The 21527-nt window shown below is 43.5% G+C and overlaps 1 protein-coding gene and 1 non-coding gene across 2 annotated transcripts; one reads left to right on the forward strand and one right to left on the reverse strand.

The window, feature by feature from the left end:
• Nucleotides 1-337: 337 nt before the first annotated feature.
• Nucleotides 338-15830, forward strand: LOC109778661 (mannosyl-oligosaccharide glucosidase GCS1). The gene is given in 33 exon segments (XM_073511048.1): nt 338-815; nt 1727-1800; nt 2157-2408; nt 2619-2793; nt 2918-3004; nt 3086-3154; nt 3321-3417; nt 3689-3771; nt 4105-4212; nt 4393-4514; nt 4644-4751; nt 4850-4923; nt 5526-5651; nt 7060-7127; nt 7366-7515; nt 7603-7653; nt 8202-8258; nt 8339-8479; nt 8596-8687; nt 8922-9067; nt 9070-9102; nt 9105-9192; nt 9294-9443; nt 11022-11080; nt 11083-11180; nt 11290-11439; nt 11484-11523; nt 11526-11572; nt 12498-12526; nt 12528-13071; nt 14366-14662; nt 14752-14847; nt 15044-15830. Coding segments are annotated over 33 exon segments (4473 nt in total). The 5' UTR covers nt 338-467; the 3' UTR covers nt 15458-15830.
• Nucleotides 15831-16951: 1121 nt separating this feature from the next.
• On the reverse strand, nt 16952-17148 carry LOC120962269 (U2 spliceosomal RNA). Its single transcript, XR_005753109.1, has one exon. It is a non-coding gene; the product is annotated as a U2 spliceosomal RNA (small nuclear RNA).
• Between the last annotated feature and the right edge of the window lie 4379 nt (nt 17149-21527).

Genomic DNA, 21527 nt, shown 5'->3' on the forward strand with positions numbered 1-21527 from the left:
AACAAAAAGAACAAAAGTCGGCTGACATCAAACAAAGTGCTGGATCTCAATGACTTGGATCTAACCGCTCATTAGTGGGTCTCACGAAATCCCTGGTTCTTGTGGAGAAGAAATCAGACACATATGCCCTTCCCTAAAACAATCGCTCTCGGCTAGCAGTGAGTAACTCCAAAACCACGCGTTCCACGATCGTCGTCTGAATTACCCAAAGACAGCTCATTTCAGAAATTTTAAGAAGTTGGAAAATATTCCACAAAAAATAAGATACTGTAGGTGGAAAATATGATATGTCCCTTTACATGGGGAAGAAGACGTAATTCTCTTCTCCGTCAACGCAGTACCGAGGCGGAAAGGGGAAGAAACCCAAACCCCTCACCTCTCCCCCTGCAGTCTCCGGTCCAGTCTAGCCGAGTGGCGAGTCCACGAACCAAACCAGAGAAAGCGGGGAGACCGCCGGGAATTCTCCGATGACCGGCGGCAGCGGAGGCACCACCCGGCGTCCATCCGCCGCCTCCAGGAGCCGCGGGGACCCCTCCTCCTCTGCCCCGGATCCGGACGCGCGCCGCGCCGCCGCCGCCGCCGCAGCGCGGCGCAGTGGCCGCGGCGACCATGGCCCGCTGCGCGTCATGGCCGTGAGCGCCCGAACCCTGCTTCTCCTAGGGATTGCTTCCGTCGCCCTCCTGTCCTTCGCCTTCCTCGCGTATACCGGCGGGTGGTGGCAGGCTGAGGCGGAGTCCGAGGGCGCCGCGGCGCTGCGCAGGATGGCGCGCTCCGTCACGCCGCTCGATGCGCCCCGGATGATGGATCTGCCTCAGGTGAGGGTCGTCACCTCGTAGCGTCTCAGTTGACTAGGCAGGTGTTGTGTCATTCTGTAAGGTGTGCGTGCTCTGCTAGAACCTGCAACAGTGGAACTTAGGACATGGAATTATGTAAGAGCTACGCTAATTGGGGAAGGACACCACTGTTGTATACTCCCTCCGTCCTTGAAAGAGTGTACTTCCAACTTTGTTGGAGGGTCAAATTATCTCAAAGTTTGACCGAGTTTGTGCAAAAATATATCAATGCTTATGAAACCAAATAGGTATAAGAAGAAAATATATTTTATCATGAATCTAATGCTACTAATTTGATGGCATAAATGTTGGTCTATTATTGTATAAATACGGTCAAACATAAAAAAAATTGACTTTCCAATAAAGTTGGAAGTACACTCTTTCAAGGATGGAGGGAGTATGCCTCAACCCGTGGGTATAGATGGTAGCTAGTTAATGATGAGTTTTGGTTAAACATTTGGTTATACACTGAACTACGGATTGCGTGTGCTTTGTTAGTGCTCTGGTGAAGTAACTTTTAAGGCCTCTTTTGGTTCATAGGGTAATAAGAATATCATGGGAATAGTAAAACCATTCCTACAAACCAAAGGGCTTGAAAGGACTTTTTCCTACAAAATTCCTATCCTCTAGAATTCCTACAAAATCCCTGTAAACCAAAGGAGGCCAGTGTGGTAGTAAATCCTCCCGATGATTTGCCATAGGTTGTTAAACTTGTTAAGAGGCGTGAATTAGTAAGTGTGTGTAGGCGAGATAAAACTGCTATCGACTGTAATGTGTATGCATTCTAGTTCTTTACTAGGCGAGTATTTGATTTATTCTGTTCTAGATGATTTATATTGATTTTTGGTTGTAAACCAATTAGATTTCTGATGGTTAATGTTGACTGGCTGCAGTTCCAAGGTGGTCACAAAGAAAGCTTGTATTGGGGTACTTACAGGCCAAATGTATATCTTGGAATTCGTGCTAGGTACTTAACTTTGCTGATCTCTTCCTCTTTCCCTTATAACATGCTAGTTGGAATGATTCTGTTCTCTTAGTCCTCTTGGACATGCTAGAACTATCCATGAAAACTTATATTGCTAGCATCATTATTGTTGTGCTGTGAATTTACTTGTCTCGTGAACACGAGGCAGACAGAGGTATTTTTTTGTTCTCATTAGGTTGGTTCCATTTGTGGAGGACTGGAGGTGTGGTATACAATTTCTGCTGCTGGTGCAGCATGCTGTTTTCCATTAATCAGAAGAAATAATATGTGTGTGTGTGACGGCAGCTCTGTACTACCAAGCTTGTGAAAAATCCATACTAATACAATTTATATTTCAGAACTCCGTTGTCTCTAATTGCTGGGTTGATGTGGATTGGCGTGAAAAACGGACAATATTTTATTCGCCATGTCTGCCAAGATTCTGACGAGCTTAGCAAATATGGGTGGGCAGATCACAATGGTAGGGATTATGGACGTCAAGAGTTGACTGATCAAGGCTTGCACTTGACCACTAGCTTTCTAAAAGAGAAAGGAGATGGCAGTGGCTATGGAGGAGACTGGGCAGTTCGATTGGATGCTAAGAACGAGGGGTAAGTCCATATTATTAGGCGCAAACTGAAGAAAAAAACTGATTTAAATAAAGTAATGTTTAGTACGAGATGGAAATACTGTTATTTTTTACTTGAGTTGACCTCTTCATCACCAAATACAACATTAGGAAGTTGTCATATGTTCTTACTCCTTCAACATTATCTAAGGAACAAAAGGAAATTCATCCCCTGCTATTACAATTAATTTAGGTCAAGTTTAAGTGAAGCCCAAGAAAGCACCACACATCTGTTCTTCTATATTGCTGACGAAGCAGGAAAGTTGATCACTATGGGCTCACATGAGCCTCCGTCGAGAGGTCCTGTTCTTTTGGCCTCTGGATCGCATGAAGAGATTGGTGATTGGGAACTTTACCTGAGATCTGAGGTATACATATACCGTGGCCTTGTTAGTCCTAGTTTTTAGGTTTTTTTGTATCACTTGATACTAGTATGTAATATGATGCCATATGGTTGACATCTCTATCGTCATTTATGGAACTCTGTCACAGGACAATTTGGAAATTCACAGAGCTGGATTCCAGACGAGCAGTATGCATAATCTAAGCGACCTAGTACAACATGCCCTTGTGACTAATGTAATTCCTAAATTCTTGTTCCTTTACCTGTATATTATAAAGTTGGTTTGCATTTATAGCTACTTCTGTGGACCTTTCTAGGCAAGGCAAAGTGGGAACCTTAATCTGCCAGACATGGCCGAAGACTCTTCAAATGCAATGATCTATCAGGTACTTTAAAGGTGAAGACAAGTTTATTTTTTGCCCCTGTCAAGTTATTCCATCAATATACAGTACATCCTCATGTATGTGTCAAATCAAGAATGAATCAATAACACCCAGAACTTGAGTAATATTTTTTGCCTTTGTGATTTATGTTTTCCCTCTGTTTCCACAGGTTTCAATAAAACTTCCTGCCAAAATAGACATAGTGTTCTTGTCAGGGGCTGGCTCAAAAAATCCAATGACCGCAGAACGCGTTAACAGGCTAACAGGTGATTCTGCTGCACAGTGCAATACTGCTTATAGATAGGAGACATATCATTATTGGATTCCATGGACATCATCTATAATATGCATGCTCTGAACATTTTGAAGGAAGTAACGCGAGATTTTGAATTTGTCTTGTTTCCTCGCATCAGATATGAGATCCGTTTTACCTGCATCTTGTCCTTACATTGAACCTGAACTTCAGGAGTTTTGAAGGCACGATGTACTTCATTTTGTTTGTTAATTGTTATATCAGTAATGATGTCAGATTTTCAGGTCCCATGCTGAGCACCCGCCTTAAATCAAAACAGAAAGATTTTGAAGAGAGATATGATCAAATTTTCAACATAAATAATAAGGTGCGCTCTTTGGATCAGTTTTGTACTTTCCACAAGCTCTTTTTTGCAGTCTCTAGAGTTATTTTTCTCACTGCAGTACTGCTTCCTAGGAACCCTGAATTTAATTTCCCAACTCAAAAGTATTTGTACTTACTCTTGGATTTTTGTCCGCGTTTATGGGGCTGTACATGATAGTTACGTTTTTGTTATTGGTTGTGTGCTTTACTGTTGTGGGATACTTTAATGCTAATGGATTTTTTGCTAGATAGATAGATATTGTTCCAGGCAATCAGTAAGGGTTGGCTGAGGACTATGTAATGGACCTATGTTGATGCTAGTGTTGCTCTGATGCAGATTGTTTCCAAAGAACTATCTGTTGGTAGAGCTGCCTTGTCAAGTCTACTTGGCGGTATTGGCTACTTCTACGGGCAGTCAAAAATTGCACTTCCAAAAGGTTTTTCAGTAAGTTTTAGAGTTTCACCTGATGTTCTTATCTATGTCCTTCTCATGGCTGTTTGCCACCTTATGTGTAGTGATCTACTCTACTGTGCTGAATCTATTTCTTTTGGGCAGTAGACCAGATACAGATTCTAGGTTATTACTATCACACAAACAAATAATGTTGAAGATTTTTTGTCACAGCAAAAAAATGGAGATAAATATATTCCATATTGGCCTGCTGCACTATATACAGCTGTGCCCAGTCGCTCATTTTTCCCTAGGGGATTCCTGTGGGACGAGGGCTTCCATCAGTTAGTCATTTGGTAAGCATTCTATCAATTCATAATGTTTGGTGCATGGCTTCTGCTACTCCATTCGTTATCTGGACAACTTCCCTGCTGTGCTGGTATTATTGCTTTCTGTGAACACACTTCCTTGATGATGATGTACAGGCGCTGGGATGCCCATATATCGATGGACATAATTGGCCATTGGTTGGATCTAATTAATGCGGATGGCTGGATTCCTCGAGAGCAAATATTAGGGGCTGAAGCTTTAAGGTTAGTATCCAATACATTCGTATCTTTGTCCTTCTCATAGCTAGTCATAAGTTTGATGTGTCAGTTCTCATATCATCTAGTTTTTTGGCTTCATGCAGTAAAGTTCCTGAGGAATTCGTTCTGCAGTATCCTTCCAATGGAAACCCTCCGACATTATTTCTTGCACTGCGTGGTAGGACCAATTTTGTTCATTGGTGTTGATAATTGAGATTTTTAATTACTTTCTTGGTATTTCTCTTTAATAATTCGGATTATTCGGTTTGTACACACTAGATGCTTTAAATGATAAATGTTGACGTGTAAGGCAGAAAATCAGCTTACACACTAATGTTCCCTGCCTCTACCCCTTCTTTCTTCTTTTGAAATTTGACTAGCTGCTCTCTTGAAAATACTCAATTACCAAAGAACGAGATGGCCAGATGAGCACCCAAACTGGTCCTATGACTCTAACCCGGGTGGTCGGTTGGGAGGTTAAACAGCTTATTTACTGGCCAGTTCCCCTATCCCTCCCATTTTAAATATCCGAGGGCATAACAACAAGACTCACGCAACAGAAAAAATGGATTTGAAGTCTTACAAATTATGTTAGGTTTATTTTGTTGGTGCATGTGTATCCAATTATGTGTTGAGAGAGAACTGCTCACAGTGGCCTAGCATCAGAATCTTATTAATGTGTGGATCTGGCCAAGCATCAAAACCTGTTTATGTGTAGAAGTGTGTGAATTATGATCAAGTGATTGCGGTCCAGTTGGTTTAATACATTTTCTCTTGCAGACTTGGCAAGTGGCATACATGCACACCAGTTTTCGGATGAGGAAGCTGAAAAGATATCCACTTTCCTTAAAAGGGCTTATGTACGGCTGAACTCTTGGTTCCAGTGGTTCAACAGTACGCAATCAGGTGAGCTTTGCTGTTCCAATGTCTTATACTCGGTCATAACTATTAAGAGTAAACGATTTGTGGCTGTGAAAATGGAACCAGTATGCTTTTCTTCTGCCAAGCACGGAAAAGTATTATGTGTCGGTTGGATCTTCACTTTATTTTAAGTCATGTTCATCACAGTGTTTAGAGCACGCATGAACATGCTGAACTGCATGCTGTTACTGATTTATGGACATATTGTTGAACACGAGGATTACCATGCTTAGTTGTCTTCTGTTAGGGTATGTACAATGGTTGATAAGATAGTCTTATCTTATGTCTTGCATGTAATTTAGAGATGACAAAAAAAATCTACAATGGGTCATCTCTTAGCCTTATCTTCAATAACTAGCTATTCCTAAAAACGTGGTGAGACATATTGTGCTAAGAGATCACCTCTTGTCTTCTCTTAAATAAGAGAAGACAAACCTTTTCTTATGAGTTCTCTCTCCTCCACCTCATTATTTATCCTACATGGCACTCTTAAGATAGCACCATTGTACATGCCCTTAGGGGCTATCTGTGGTTTATGGTAAGAAGAGTAGTTGCACTTGACTACTTGAGCTTCCAAAGCCTTGACTTGGCTATGCTATGTTTAAAGAATATTTGGGTTAATATTTATTCTTGAGCATTAGAGGTTTCGGTTCATTAATTGTAGAAAGCAATTCAGAATAAATACCAAAAAGCGTAACCGAAGCTAGATCGTCCCTTCTGTCGATCATCTATATCTTCTTACATTATGTATAGGAACACATCAAAGTTTTCAGAAGCTTGTCCGTTTTCCCTTCAGTTTCTCTGATTCCTTTATATATACTCTCTTCTCAAACTGACCAAATAAAGTGATCCTTGGCTAGTTTAGCAGACACTGTATCCCAGATCAACTGTTCCAATGAGAGAAATGTGTAACCAGCTGTCAGAATATGGAACACTAATATGCCCTGCCGAAGGATCTGCCTGTCCAAAGTTAGAAACTATACACTTTTTGAGGTTACAATGCCATGTGCCTGGGTTTTGATGGCCTGGAAAGAGATATGCTCCATTTCTTTGCACTGTTCTAAAGGGGAACACCTAAGCCTGTCTGACTGGTTGGCGGCTATGTGCTAGTTGCCAACCTGCCACTGCACTGTCCACCTAGCCTACGTGCTTTGTAGAACACTTTTTCTGTCACACGGCATTACGGTGTGCATTTAACCTTTCTGCGAACTGGTGTAAGCTGTAAAATATTATATATATGCTTTGTACTGTTAAAAGTCAATGTTTATTGTTGGGTCAACCAACTGTGGATATTAATTTCCATTATATGCGGATTACCCTTTATGTTTCTGCTCGTCATGTCGAACTTTTAGCTTGTTTATCATGAAGGTCTATTGACTTGATTGTTTCTTAGGGAAATATGAAGGGACGTTTTTTTGGCATGGAAGAGACAATATGACAACAAGGGAGTTAAACCCAAAGGTTTTTGAAAAATTCGTAGTTGCTTGCTCCCACTCTGATCAGTTGATCCTAAAGTACTACCTCCGTCCCAAAATAAGTGTGTCAACTTTGTACTAAAGTTAGTACAACGTTGAGACACTTATTTTGGGACAGATGGAGTATATGCAAAAGCTATGTTATTGGGAATTGAGTTTATTCCCTTGTCTTTCTGTATAATTGCATTAGTGAGATCATTCCAATGTTTCTAACTCCTTTACAGACTTTGACATCTGGGTTGGATGACTATCCTCGTGCATCTCACCCTAACGATGAGGAGCGCCATGTTGACCTTCGGTGCTGGATGCTTCTAGCTACAAATTGTATGCGCTCAATCGCCGGGTTTCTTAAAATGGACAGCTCTCTTGAGAAGGTACTGCAATATGAATTTCTGCACTGGCTTTGTCTCAGCCATTTACTGACTGACTCTTTTTCTTGAAAAATCTGTGATCTTCTGCAGGATTACTATAAATTGTCAGATCAACTTTCAGATTTTGAGACACTTAACAAGGTATTGCCCTGAAAGTTCTGATAGTTTATTTTCGTTCATGAATGTTGTTTTTATTGTGTAGATCAATCAGATATCATTCTTTGAGTCACTTAACTAATGGTATTACATTTTTTGATATGAATAGAGGCACTTATTCAATGCTGATAATTATGATCTGGTACATTCTATTTTATATGACCCTTTAAACATAGACAGAATTATGCAATGGATGGTGGCTAATTTACCAAGAACTCCAGTGAATACTGTGGTTTTGGTTCCTGCCCAACTTCAAGGGGGCCATATAAGTAAATTTGCTGGGGATAGTTTTGGGAAACATGCTAAGCTTTCTGTTTGCTGCTGAGTATTATGGTATCGTATGCCAGTGGGAGACAAAAAGTATGACACAAATGCCTTTGAATTCATGATGTGTTGTGTAGTATTTTTTCTTTCTTCCAAAGAGCAGCTATCTACTAAATGCTTGTTATCGACTTATTGGGTTTTGCATGTAGCAAGCTGTGTTCAAGCAATAACTAGGCCTCCATTGTTCAGTGTTTGTTGCATTTTGACAGATGCACTTGGATGACAAAACTGGTGCCTATTTTGACTTTGGTAACCATACAGAAAAGGTTGGTGTTGCGCTTCCTCTCAGCCTTGTGATTTAGCTTACAGGCATGATTACTGATTTTGGTTGTAAGATCATTGTTAGGTTCGTTTGAGATGGTATGAAGATAGGGAGGCTATGAAACGAGAACTCCTGCGGGAGACATTAGAAGCCCCGCAGCTGCAATTAGTACCTCATGTTGGTTATGTCAGCCTATTCCCATTCATGATGGGGGCCATTCCACCTGTATGCTCACTACCTCCCGTCTGTTTGCTTCTCACTTTTACCGTGTTTTTTTATCCCAGCCCAGTCATGCTTATCCTAAACTCCTGAAGTGATAAGCACTATTTAACTCTGTTCAGGAATCATGGGTTCTTGAGAAGCAGCTTGACCTTATATCCAACAGCTCTATCCTGTGGACGGATTATGGCCTCCGGTCACTTTCTAGAACAAGGTATATCTAAATATCTGTATTTATTCACTTTGCTAAGGAGCACAGCTCGATTGTTAAAATTAGAGGTACTCATGACTTTGGAACTTCTAGAGTATCCATGTGGAAAACTGTAACTTCACTAGAGGGCCCAGTGTAGAAGACTTGAGCCAGTTGTATTACTATTACACTCACTGAACAATATTACTAGGTCATTTAGTTAGTAGTTTCTGAATTATTTGCTGATCCATGGTCCAGCTCAATGTATATGAAGCGTAATACGGAGCATGACGCTCCGTACTGGAGAGGTGCTATTTGGATAAACATGAACTACATGATTCTTTCAGGACTCCATCACTATTCGCACGGTAAACTCCTCAAACGATGCTGTGAAACTAACTATAATCTTTACCTTTCACAAACTTCGCTGTATGCATAACGATCTAACACCACGCTCCTCTGTAGAGGATGGTCCGTACAAGGTCAGGGCAGGGGAACTGTACGATGAGCTAAGATCGAACCTGATCCGGTATAGCCATCTTTCTACCACGAGAAACTTACTTAGCTGAATGAATTTCAGCCTCTCTAATGGACGCATGGCAGTGCTAACTTGTCTGCCTGCGTTTACAGGAACATCGTGGGGAATTACCAGGAAACCGGCTTCTTCTGGGAGAACTACGACCAGAAGAACAAAGGGAAGGGGAAGGGCGCTAGGTCGTTCACTGGATGGACGTCCCTCGTCGTCCTCATCATGGCCGAGTCCTACCCATCGTTGCACAGGTAGATAGATGTATCGGTGTATCCCGAGCGGCCACACATGAGGTAGAAATCCCAACTGGAACGAAAGGCCTGATGAGTGATCGCCGTTGTTTAGCTTGATTTTGACCGAAATGCCGGGAAGAGCTTCCCTTGGGAGCATTGCAGCTTTACTCACTGGATTTTGGGTGTATGATAACTGCTAGTCAGTCGATCATGATATATACTACCGGTTTTGTTCCTTGTCGTGGCAGTTATCCCCTGATTCTGTAGATTGGTTTCTCAGAGTATACCTTGTTTTTCCTGGGCTTGGAGATGCCCACGAGAAGTATTATGAGCATGTAGACATCAGAGACAATGAAGTTGAGTATTACTGCCATTCTTCTTCAAAATATATTGCTTGAGTGCGCCACCGCCTATTCTTTTTCAAAATATATTGCTTGAGGCCAACCTATGGGTTACAGCGGGTGCTAAGAAATTAGGGCGTATCGTTGTACGAGAGTAATTGCCATGCCGTTTATTTGTATGGTCACTTGCAAACTGTCAAACTCTATTCTCTTTTTATTTAATGGATGGATGAGGCAAATCTTTTGCCTCTGTTTCGAAAAAAGCACCTTATTTATATCTTTTGATGGGGATAATTTTTTTACTCCCGGGGATAAATCTCGAGAGAACAGAGTTCTTTTCGTAGCTTCCAGGGGAAAGAGTCCCGCCTGACCGGTGGGCCCTGGGTCCTGGGTGGGTAGACCTGCTTTTTTTTTTTGCATGGTAGGTAGACCTGCTTTTGTCCCTTGTGGAACGGCCCCGAGTAGACTTGGAACTTGCAAAGCTACGGTCTCACACGCACGCACGCAAAGCTACGGATGCGCGTGCTTTTCGGGGTCGTGACGGACAAGTCCATCGCCGCTTTGAATAGAATCACGGCGTGGCAGTGCTAGTACTCGTTGCACACGCCCTCCACTCTACCACCAGCGAATCGTCCTGCTCAGAGAAGGCAGTAATCCTGTTGTTTTTCCAGAGCAAATAAATGGAGGTCGTGGTCCTGGCACGCAGAATCTCTTGCCATCAACGCGCGGTTCCGCCGTAGACTTCTAGCAGCAGCACTTGGCACGAGTGCCGTGCCGCACTGTAAATATTCCGATGGTGCCGGCGGCATCAGGCTAGCCTGGCCGTGGCGTGCTCGACAAAAAGAATGGAAGAATCACGCGTTCTAAAAAACCGGAGGGAATCGTGGACTCGCGGTGGCTAATCATCCTAGCCATGTTGCCTGACCAATGACCAGCCCATCATAGGATGGCGGGATCAACTTTTTTTTTTTTTGAGACGCGATGGCGGGATCAACTAATGGTCACATGACCGCCCAACTGATTGAACACTGCCATCATTTCCACGCTCACGATAAGCGCACTTGAAGGTGAACTTAGTACGCGTGCACATGCGCAGCTGCTCCGTGGTGTGGTTTTCATGGAAGCCAAGGCGAGAATGGGAGCCCGTGTGGAGGTATGTCATGTCACCGTCGGATATCGCGCGAATCGGTCCGCGATGGTCGGTGGATGGGATCTATTTGGTCCAGTCAGCAGTCTTCATTTGCGTGTTTACAAGTCTGATACTTTGGATCTATGACTCTCTTCATCGGCGACGGCTCCTGCTCTGATGCGCTGTTCGTATGGGGTCTTAGCACGACGGCTTCTCGACTATATGCCACGACAACGTTTGTTTGACTCTGGTGATGTGACGTGCCTTTGACTCGCTCCTGTGCTTGTAGTCGTCGCTAGGTGATCTATATATCGACATTGTTGTAATTTGTATTACCTCCGATATTCTCTATACTGATATGATTGATTATGAATAGTTCAAAAAAAAATAAAAGAAAAATCTCGTATCTATTAAGCAGCACCCCACAAAGAAGAAAAACTATAGCAAGCCTCGGGGAGCCAAACTTGTCACAAGGAATCACTGACGCGCCACGGCGCAATGGGAGTTTGATAGTGTACTTGTGAACTCAGCTCGATTAGGCAATGCGAGTTTGATAGTGCGGTCGTGAACTCAACTCGATTAGATGAGAGAGGTGTCTACCATTTCGCGGGCTCAAACCCAAATTTGAAGGGCGACTTACAAGAAGGATTAATCGACGTTCAGCAATAACAAATTTGGTTGTGTTTTATGTTTTCCTAGTCATGAGTATCTACCGCATTTTTGCTTATCAACTTATGCTTTAAACTGAAAAATGTACTTTGAGGTGTGGTAACGGCATGTTGTGTCTACATCATACACAAATAAAACATATTCAAGTCAATTCTCAAAAAGTTAAAACAAGTAAATAAAAAACCATTGAAGCTCGGCCATATTCCCCACTCCGGAGCCGAATTTTTTTCCTTCATTCTTTTGTATGGTTAATAGTATAGAAGTTAGATGAGACTCTGTTAACTATCATCTATGAGAATTAGCAAATCTGAAATATAAAACCATTTACTAAGTCACCGTCTAAGGTACTCCTACCAGGCTTTAAGACGAATGTAAATATAAAAGTGAGGACACAATCAAGATCTTATAGCTATAAGTAATTGATTTGAGAAATAGTTATTTCTAAGTCGATAGAGCTAAAATCACCCTCTTGTATATTCTAGAAAGTGCATCGGGACTCGGGCCGCTGATAGCCTAAAAAAATCAGTCTAAAAAACTACGAAAACATAAGAAACAACACATGTCTACCCAAATTTGAAACACAACTTACATGTAGGATTTATCGGTCATTCAGCGGTGACAAATAATTTTGCGAATCATGACTATGAACACTAGTTTTGTCTTTCCTTTTGTTTTGTTTCTCAAGCAATGCTTCCACTTTGAAAATTTGTGGTGTGATAACTCATGGGCACATGTTGTGTCTACATCATACGCAAAATAAACATATTCAAGTCAATGCTCAAGAAGGTAAAACCAGTAAAAATTTAAAACCCCTTGAAGCCCAACCATATTCCCCACTACGGAGACCGGAGCTGCCCCCATAACCAACCACGAGCAAAAAGCCAGAGAGCCATCGTGCCTATTACACCGCCCCGACGCGGCTGGGCTGGTTAGTTGTTACCCGGCCGCGTACCCCCACCACACCAAATCCACCGGGGGCGCCGGCGGGCGGCACGGCACGGCCATGGCCACCGCGCCGGGCATCCGCACGGTGGCCGCCGTCTTCGGGCTGCTGCTCCTCGCCTTCGCGCTCTCCTCCACCGTCATCTACCTCGCCTCCCCGGCCCGCGCCGCCTCCCCCAGCAGCATCCTCCTCAACCTCCGCCCCTTCGCCGCCCGCTGCCCGCCCGCCCCGCCGCTCCGCGTCTTCATGTACGACCTCCCCCCGCGCTTCCACGTCGCCATGATGGCCTCGTCCAGGAACGGCGGCGGCGCCGAGGGGGGGAACTCCACCGCGTTCCCCGCGTGGCCGCCCTCCGCGGGCGGGATCAGGCGGCAGCACAGCGTGGAGTACTGGATGATGGCGTCCCTTCAGCAGCAGCAGCCAGGAGGAGCGGCGGAGGCCGTCCGGGTGCGGGATCCGGACGCCGCCGAGGCCTTCTTCGTGCCCTTCTTTTCCTCGCTCAGCTTCAACGTGCACGGCCGCAACATGACCGACCCCGACACCGAGGCCGACCGCCTCCTTCAGGTAGCAGCCGCTCCTCCTGTCCTCCACGCTCCCTTATCTCGCTGCTTTTGCTGGTAGCTCTGTCCTGTGGCCTAGAATGGATCGTCTCGGCTCCGATTGAGACGTCTCTGCTCTGAATTGCGTTCTGTGCTGTGGAAAATCGTTTGCGTAGGGCCGTCCACGAACAGCCAAATTACCCGGTGGAAACTGTGCTGCTGCAAAACACACTAAACGGACGAAAGATCACAAGAGATTAATGATCCATTGAACACTGTATAAGCTCATCAAAGATAAAAACACCCAGGCTTTGAACTTTGCTCTCATGGCTGGTGTTCCATCGCTGTCGACCACACTATTTAGCAGCAGTGGTCTCCCCCAAATTATGGCAGACATGACAGGCCGCTATCTCCTTTACTTACAATGTGGCTTGCCTTGAAAGAAAAGAATGTCTGGGAACTAGCAAGTATAATTTGTGAGGTGTAGTGATATGGGTTTTTCCCTATAAGCTATCTGGCTGGTTTATGTATGAGTTGTAGTGGCAGGTTAGTAGGCTCTGAAATCACCATGGATGTTCTTTGTGGAACTGAATCAAAATTGCGGAATGCAATGCTGAGGTAACCTACTGTCTACTACACTTGACAGTACATGTTTGTATGGTTTGATCTTGTAAGAAATTCTTGATTGGATATGGTGTGTGATGCTCCCTATACATTTTGAGGGCTAACCGATGTTACTTGTTGTGGGTAGTATGGCCACAAGCAGACTTGGTGCGCATAACGTCTGTGCATCTTTCATCGTGCTTACCAGCCACTGCAAATTTATAGCCGGCAATAGGCAACATTGGTTTTGTAAACATGTATTAGGATGATAACAGAGTAACTAAGTGCTCCATGACGATGACAATGAGGCTGGATTCACATGTTTCTGTGTTCCGTATCTCTCAGAATTGTGCACTGCACAGCCCATTATGTGTGATCCTAAGTAAATACGCTCCCAATCAAAGACCTGTTATATAGTGAAACCAATCAAAGAACATTATTTTGCTTGCATCGCATGTCACTTGATTGTTATTTTGTTTTGTCAACCTATAAAGTTTGCTTAGCCACAAAAAAATGTTTTTCTTAACTGTGAAAAATCCTGCAAGGCTTGGGTGAGAATAAAAATCACACAAAAAGCTGTCTATAACTCTATCAGTATGCTCCCCTGTAAATGTGTAATTCTGTCCTCATTATGTGTAATCCTAAGTTAATATTTCATCAAGTATAATAACTAAATTAAATTGCCTTTTGAACTTGTTTCTATCTTGTTCTTGTAGGTGGAACTTATGGACATTCTATGGAAGTCTAAATATTGGCAACGATCTGCGGGACGTGACCATGTGATTCCAATGCATCACCCAAATGCTTTTAGATTTCTGCGAGATATGGTGAATGCATCTGTTCTTATAGTTTCAGACTTTGGGAGATACACAAAGGAACTGGCTTCCTTGAGGAAAGATGTTGTAGCACCATATGTCCATGTTGTAGATTCCTTCCTTAACGACGATGAATCTGATCCATTTGAGGCTCGCCCTACACTGCTTTTCTTTCGGGGGCGTACAGTCAGGAAAGATGTATGGAATTGATTTATGTCTCAGCCTAGCATTTACTGTAGTGGGATTGTCTTGAGAGTATGGGATCCTAAGGGTGTTTTTTTCCCCAGGAAGGGAAAATCCGTGGAAAACTCGCGAAGTTATTAAAGGGCAAAGATGGTGTGCGCTTTGAAAATAGTCTTGCCACAGGTGACGGCATTAAAATCGTAAGCATTCTCTGTCATTCATACCCTTCTTTTTTTAGTGACATGGAATTAAATGGACTTGCCCCTCACCATACTAGTTCCTTCTAAGTGTGTAGTGGCTTTTGTTTATGGTTTTGATATGTTGATGTGATTCTCTTCTCTGTTGAGGCTTCTTGATACGAGAACTGATATTTTATAAAATGTTTACTCCTTGCAGTCTACAGATGGCATGCGATCATCAAAGTTTTGCCTCCATCCTGCCGGGGATACTCCTTCGTCATGCCGGCTGTTTGATGCCATTGTCAGTCATTGCATTCCTGTGATTATCAGCAGCAGGATCGAGCTCCCTTTTGAGGATGAGATTGATTACAGCGAGTTCTCACTCTTCTTCTCAGTTGAAGAGGCTCTAGAGCCTGATTACTTGCTCAACCAGCTCAGACAAATGCCTAAAGAGAAGTGGGTTGAGATGTGGTCAAAGCTGAAAAACGTCTCTAGTCACTACGAGTTCCAGTATCCCCCCAGGAAGGACGATGCTGTGAACTTGATATGGCGGCAGGTGAGGCACAAGATCCCCGCAGTTAACCTTGCGATTCACAGGAGTAGGAGACTAAAAGTTCCAGACTGGTGGTGAGGATTTGGTGAATCGTGTACATATCATCATATCGGTGGCGAACCCGGCATCATTCATATGGTTCATGACGAAGCCATGGCGGTCATACCTTGTGCACCATGACACTGGATCCAGGAAGATGTACTGACAGACACTAACATTTTTGCCCCTTTTCGTTTATCTTACAACACCGTAACCGTTAACCCCCCCTTGAGGTCATGATATAGTGAGAACGTGTAGTTATGTTACAGAGCTGGCTTGCCCTAGAAGCATGTGCTGGATCCAGGAAGATGTACTGGCAGAAGCATGTGCACTAGAAACGCACTTACAAACATGTGTACCAACAGACTGGATGTTGCAATGTATTCAAGTAGATATAATTTCTCTTACTAAATGATACTTCTTGAGCCCTTCAACAGCCAAGGTATCTTTTTTGGCTGTTGATTGTTTTTGAGATAGCTGACCACTCATTTCAAGTGGCTGTTTTTGATATGTTCATTCTGTGTTTCCTGTGAGAAATTCTCTGGGTGGCTGGGATCAACTGTTGACCTGCTTATCTCAATGACTTGTTAGTAGTGGTAGCACACTAGGTTTCCAGGAAGTGAATCAGGATGTAAGAAATTTATATGGTGGGGAACAAACTGACTATGGTGTGGACTGTGGAGAACACTTTTATCATGGGCTAGTGATTTCTAGCTTGTCATGTCGGTCCTGTTTGCAGCAATTTTTTGGTGGGGATATTGTGGAGAAGTAATTGGCGGCTGTGTTTCCTCCAACATCCAGGCTGGCAAGAAAAATCCCTGCAGTTAATCTTGCGGTTCACAGGAGTACATAGGAGATTAAAAGTCCCAGACTGGTGTTGAGGATTTGGTGAATCGTGTACATATTATCATATCAATGGCGAAACCGGCATCATTCATATGGTTCATGACGACGCCATGGTGGCCATTCCTTGTGCACCATGACACTGGATCCGACGATGTACTGACAGGCACTAACATTTTTCGTTGATCGTATAACACGAGAACCTGTAGTTATGTTATAGAGCAGGCTTGCCTGACAGAAGAATGTGCATTATCCTTACTAACATTTGCAAATATATGTACCAACAGATTAATGCATTTCAAGTAGATATAATTTCTCTTACTAATTGCTAGTACTTCCCCTACAACAGCCTGGATATGTTTTGATATGTTCATTCTGTGTTGCCTGTGAAAAACTCTCTTCCTCTCATCTGTCTCCGGGTGGCTGGGATTGACAGGAAGGACTTTGTGATTATAAGCAGAAGAGCAAGCTTGCCTGCCAAATCTGAACCTTATACATATGTTCATCCGGCTTCCCTTTGCGTACGTTACAGGATCAAACCAACTCCACTTTCGATTTCTATTTCCAATTCAGAACCTAAGCCCGTCTGCGAGAAGGGCCCACCTTGAAGCCCTCAGCGATTGTAAACAGCAGATGCTGAGGACTAATTTGCTCATCTCCAGGGGGTCAAATTTTAATTTTAAGATTTGGTTGGGGTGCGCCTGCCCAGGCAATAGTGCAACGCACTGGGCGACACCTGAGGGCCCCAGTGGCAAGCCACTGTGGTGAGCCCTCCCCCATAAAAAATAAATTTAATATCGTTGTGGGCACATGGCCCACATATCAGATATTAAACTGATAAGAACAGATACTACACTTGATCTTAGCCAAAAGGCCGAGAAAGGTATGAGTTGTTAGCCGTGCCCTCCCCTCTATTTGTAGCCTCTCGCCCTCCCGTCCCCTCTTCGCTAGGCGAGGTGGTACTAAACGAGTCGCCTCTCGCGCGCGGCTGCGGAGCGCGGACGCTGCGCTGCGTGGCCCCCGGTCCCGAGCCAGCCTCTTTGTTGCATGGGCCTCCAGCGAGACGGCCTTTCCCGATGAGGCCTGTATTATGGGCCTGAGTTGCTCACGGCTCTTCTTGGAGGCCGAGCCCTATCGGGGTGTGTTCTGAAGCCTGACGATCCGTGCATGCACGGCTGCCTGAGGCGGTGCACTGCACGGTGAGATGAGACGCCGGAGTGGCGGCGTCGATCGACCGGGAAACTCCCCAGGAATGCGGTCGTCGCTTCCAGTCTCTCTGTTATCAATCATTCTGTGCGTTCTTTTGCGGAATATACTCTAGTGTGTAGCTCTGCACAACAGAAGCGACGTTCGAAGAAGGCAAGGTAGCATCCATCCATCAAGGAATACTAGTGAATTGTGCGTGCAATAAATAGAAAAATACCTCAGATATATAGCAACAACAACAACAAAAATGCATTCCTAACAACAACAACAACAACTGGGCCCACTGATCATATTAGACGAGCTCCAACTCTAGCCCAGAATGATTCTCATCCTCTAGAATCAAGATTGTTCTATATCAATGTTTGATGTCATACTTCAATGTGAATCACCCTTTTTTTCAGAAAAGATTCAGATCTATTAGTTCATTAGAAGTACAAAGCACCTCGGACATACTAAAAATCCATATCTAGGTCGGTCCCTAGACCACCGAATGACAACTACCCCCGTCAGAACGAGCCGCTCCTCAACTGGAGCCGGCATGACCTTATCGATGACATTCGGAAAGTCTGCGTGCATGTTCCCCTATGAACCAGCACCATGGAGCTGCAGTCACGATGTTGAACTCTCGAACATATCTGATATGAAGGAACTGGCACCAAATCTTGTCGTCGCATGCACGACAAGAAACTCTAACCTCGCCGCCCCAATGAAACGACAGATATCTACGTTGGATCTCTGTCGACTGCGTTTAGATGGACGAACTCGAGGAGAATCAGAGGCCGGAAAACAAATTCGAAGAAGAACCGTCGTCATTTGCCAAAGCGGCGCACCTGTGAGGACTGAAGAAAACCTAACCTAAACTACTAGCCGAAGCAAAGGCACCGGGAGTGAATCGCAAGTTTATGATGTGCTACTGAAATTATTGATCTCACCAACAAATGATATTAATCTACCACATATCGACATATAAGCTTGTGATTCAACTAATATTTTAACAATAACATACTTATCATAATCCACAAATTTGTGCTCGTTTTGATTGTCACACACCTCTCAAGCTTTACCATGCGTGTTATCATGGACATAAGAGAGTATCTCGAGTTTACTTCCATGCTACTAATGTCTCTTTTTATTAGAGAATCCTATAAGCATGGGAAAAGAAGCTTCTAGAATACATGGGATGATAGAGTGGGGGATCAATTAGAAGGCAATGTGGCAGAATCCTATGAGTTAAGATTTATATAACGAATGAAAATGCTCAGATTTGCCATATCTCAATCGTTGGATGGAGCATTCTCAACGACTAATGTTTGAAGTTATTGTCACACTATATAGTAGTATAGATATGTGAGAGATCGAGCAGAGTTGTCGTTATCACTTTCGTCAACGCCAATGTGCATTGTTTCCGTGGATGAGTTGGATCAAACATGTGTTTCTTACCTTGGTTCTAGTCATAGGCGGTTGCTTGTTTCTCTCTCGTTGATGTTTTAATGGTGGCCAAAAACATTCAAGAACTAAGAGCAACACTAGCAGGGCACCAAAATGTTTGATTGTCATAATAACCGTCAATATGACAATTTTGACAAGAGACCACTCTAGCAGAGTCGCTATCCGACTGAATCGTCATAATTCATGGAGGGGACTCCATATTGAGTCAGCGATCATCCATATTTTGAGGTTGTGGGGCTTCATTTGAAGGGAAGATGGCCAAACCCCCATGGCACCGGGATGGGAGACAATGAATTGTGGTCGCGACGTGTCCAACTAGTCGCGCCCCTTCCCGCTACCGCCATGTTTTCCCACTGCCTGCCGCTGTAAAAAAGTTTGGCTCTCTTTCTCTACACTACCACCATGCACGCCTTGCAAAAGCTCTTCTTTCTCTGCACTTACACCATGTCGGCCCCCCCTCGACCGGAATGGGTTCAGCTCTCGGAGGAGAAGAAACGAATGCTCGACAAGGAGGAAGTCGCTGGAATCGCTGAGTATGAGTGTGATCGTGGCAACGCGGAGGAGGCCACGCATTAGGATCCCGCCCTCTTCAACATGTGCCTGGATTCTAATCCGAAACACATGTTGGTGTTTGGGATCTCAAGCACAGATACATGTATATATCCCATTTGGGTAGGAGAGGCCTTACACACGCAACTCATATCGGCCACCACATGCTCCTTGTTGCCTCACTATTAAGGAGGCATGAGACGAGTGCTATGCCGTCAAAGTGTCGAACTTCCACCCGAGAAATATTTGAGCAGACCGCTGCTTGGCAGAGGCTGATGTTTTAGAGGAACGCCACTGTATGGCTCCACTACGAGGAGGCACGGGAGGATTTCGCAGCGGAGTACACGAGAGCGCGTCGGATGATGCCAGTTCAATGTCAATATCGAGGAGATGACTCATGCAATATTGGGTCTTGCCCCCTTGAGAATGTCGTATCCGACCTTGATCACACGGGGCGGGTATGAGATGAAGACGAGGTCGTTGGACCATCACAATGCCATGCATAGAGTATGATTGGACTTGTGACATATGAGTGTGTGCTGAGCAGCTAGTGCTTCTCCCAAGACATAAAAACTCAATAGTTTATTAGCATGCAAAAGTCGCTAATCGACTTTTCCACCCAGATGTAATAACTTTGTAATGCAATATTATCTCAAATTAGTGTTTTAATCCTTCAAATTGAGTGTGTGATCATTGAGTTGATGCAACAAAAATTTTATGAAGGTCGTGTTATGACGACTCTATGTTCGTGCATAACCATCGCAACATCTAAACGTTTATGGAGCACACTCAATATCTCAGCGACTCTACAAGAATTGATCTTAATTTATAGTTTAAATAATTATTAGTGTTTGATCAATGTAAAGTCATCGTGCAGTGCTTCTTTCGCCCAAGTTATTAGGAATCAAATGGACAAAATGACATGTGGGTCCTACTTGTAGGGAAAATATGGATGTTGCATTACGGCGACTTTGTGCTTCCACACAATAGCCACGGCCTCCATATGCCATATGATGACTGCACATGTGGCGACTCTGCTAGGGTCGATCTATGCAACGGTACCAACAGGAAAAGACACGTTAGCCCAGGCAGGAAATTAGTAGGTTCCCTTCAAACTAAGCCATAAGCCAAAAAACAATTCTCTTAAGGACCTTCGACGGCTTACAAATAAGCTAATAACAAATATTTTGCGTCTTTCGGTATGCAGAGAGAAACAACAAGGTTTACTATGGAATAACCAAGGTATGTCCATATTTAAGACCTTTTTCAACGGACAACATTGGAGAGAAGGATTCTTAAACGGGAATGATAGCTAGCGAACATTTGCCAGGAGCCCAATCCCGACAAACACCCCCAGAATCATCACATTTGCATCTGACGATGGTAGTTTTCTATCCAAAAATGTAATTTAAACAAACTGTCATGGCGGTTTTGTAAAATGCCAACCCAGCCTCCCCCAATACGTGTGAAACTGCCACCCGGGCATTCGCAACTGCCATGTCTAACATTGAAAAATGTTGAGAGTCAAGTGGGGTTCTATGCTAATAGAGCTCTTAATTAGGGACATGATGAGTTATGACATGACATGTCCGATTTGTAACAAACATTTGTACCAAAAACTAAAGACTGGAATATGGTAAAGAAAGGGAATTGATAGTAATTACTCGACGATTCACGAGAAGGACAATTGTTGACTTTAAAAGGATGATTTATTGATTATTTGTATTCCGAAACCAAAAGTAAATTTTGTTGTGGACAAGGAACCTGTAAAAACACCTAATTGGTAGTATGGAGAGAAGAGAAATGAGGGAGGAAATGACTACCATCATTTTTGTAACTAGTAGGTGCTTTTTTTTACTTCTTTTGCCCTTGTACAATAGTTGTGTTACTTAAAACCAAAAATCAAACTTATCAAAAACAAAAAAGAAATATATTTCATTCAATCTATTATTCATATTCAATATCCATGCTCGTATACACTTGATTTATATTAGTGAGAGGTGCAGTGCGCGTGCAAGATCACTAACTTGATAAATAAAATAAAAAAGAAACAAAGATATTA

The sequence above is a fragment of the Aegilops tauschii genome, chromosome 3 (genome assembly GCF_002575655.3).
Source record: "Aegilops tauschii subsp. strangulata cultivar AL8/78 chromosome 3, Aet v6.0, whole genome shotgun sequence".
Lineage (NCBI taxonomy): Eukaryota > Viridiplantae > Streptophyta > Magnoliopsida > Poales > Poaceae > Aegilops > Aegilops tauschii.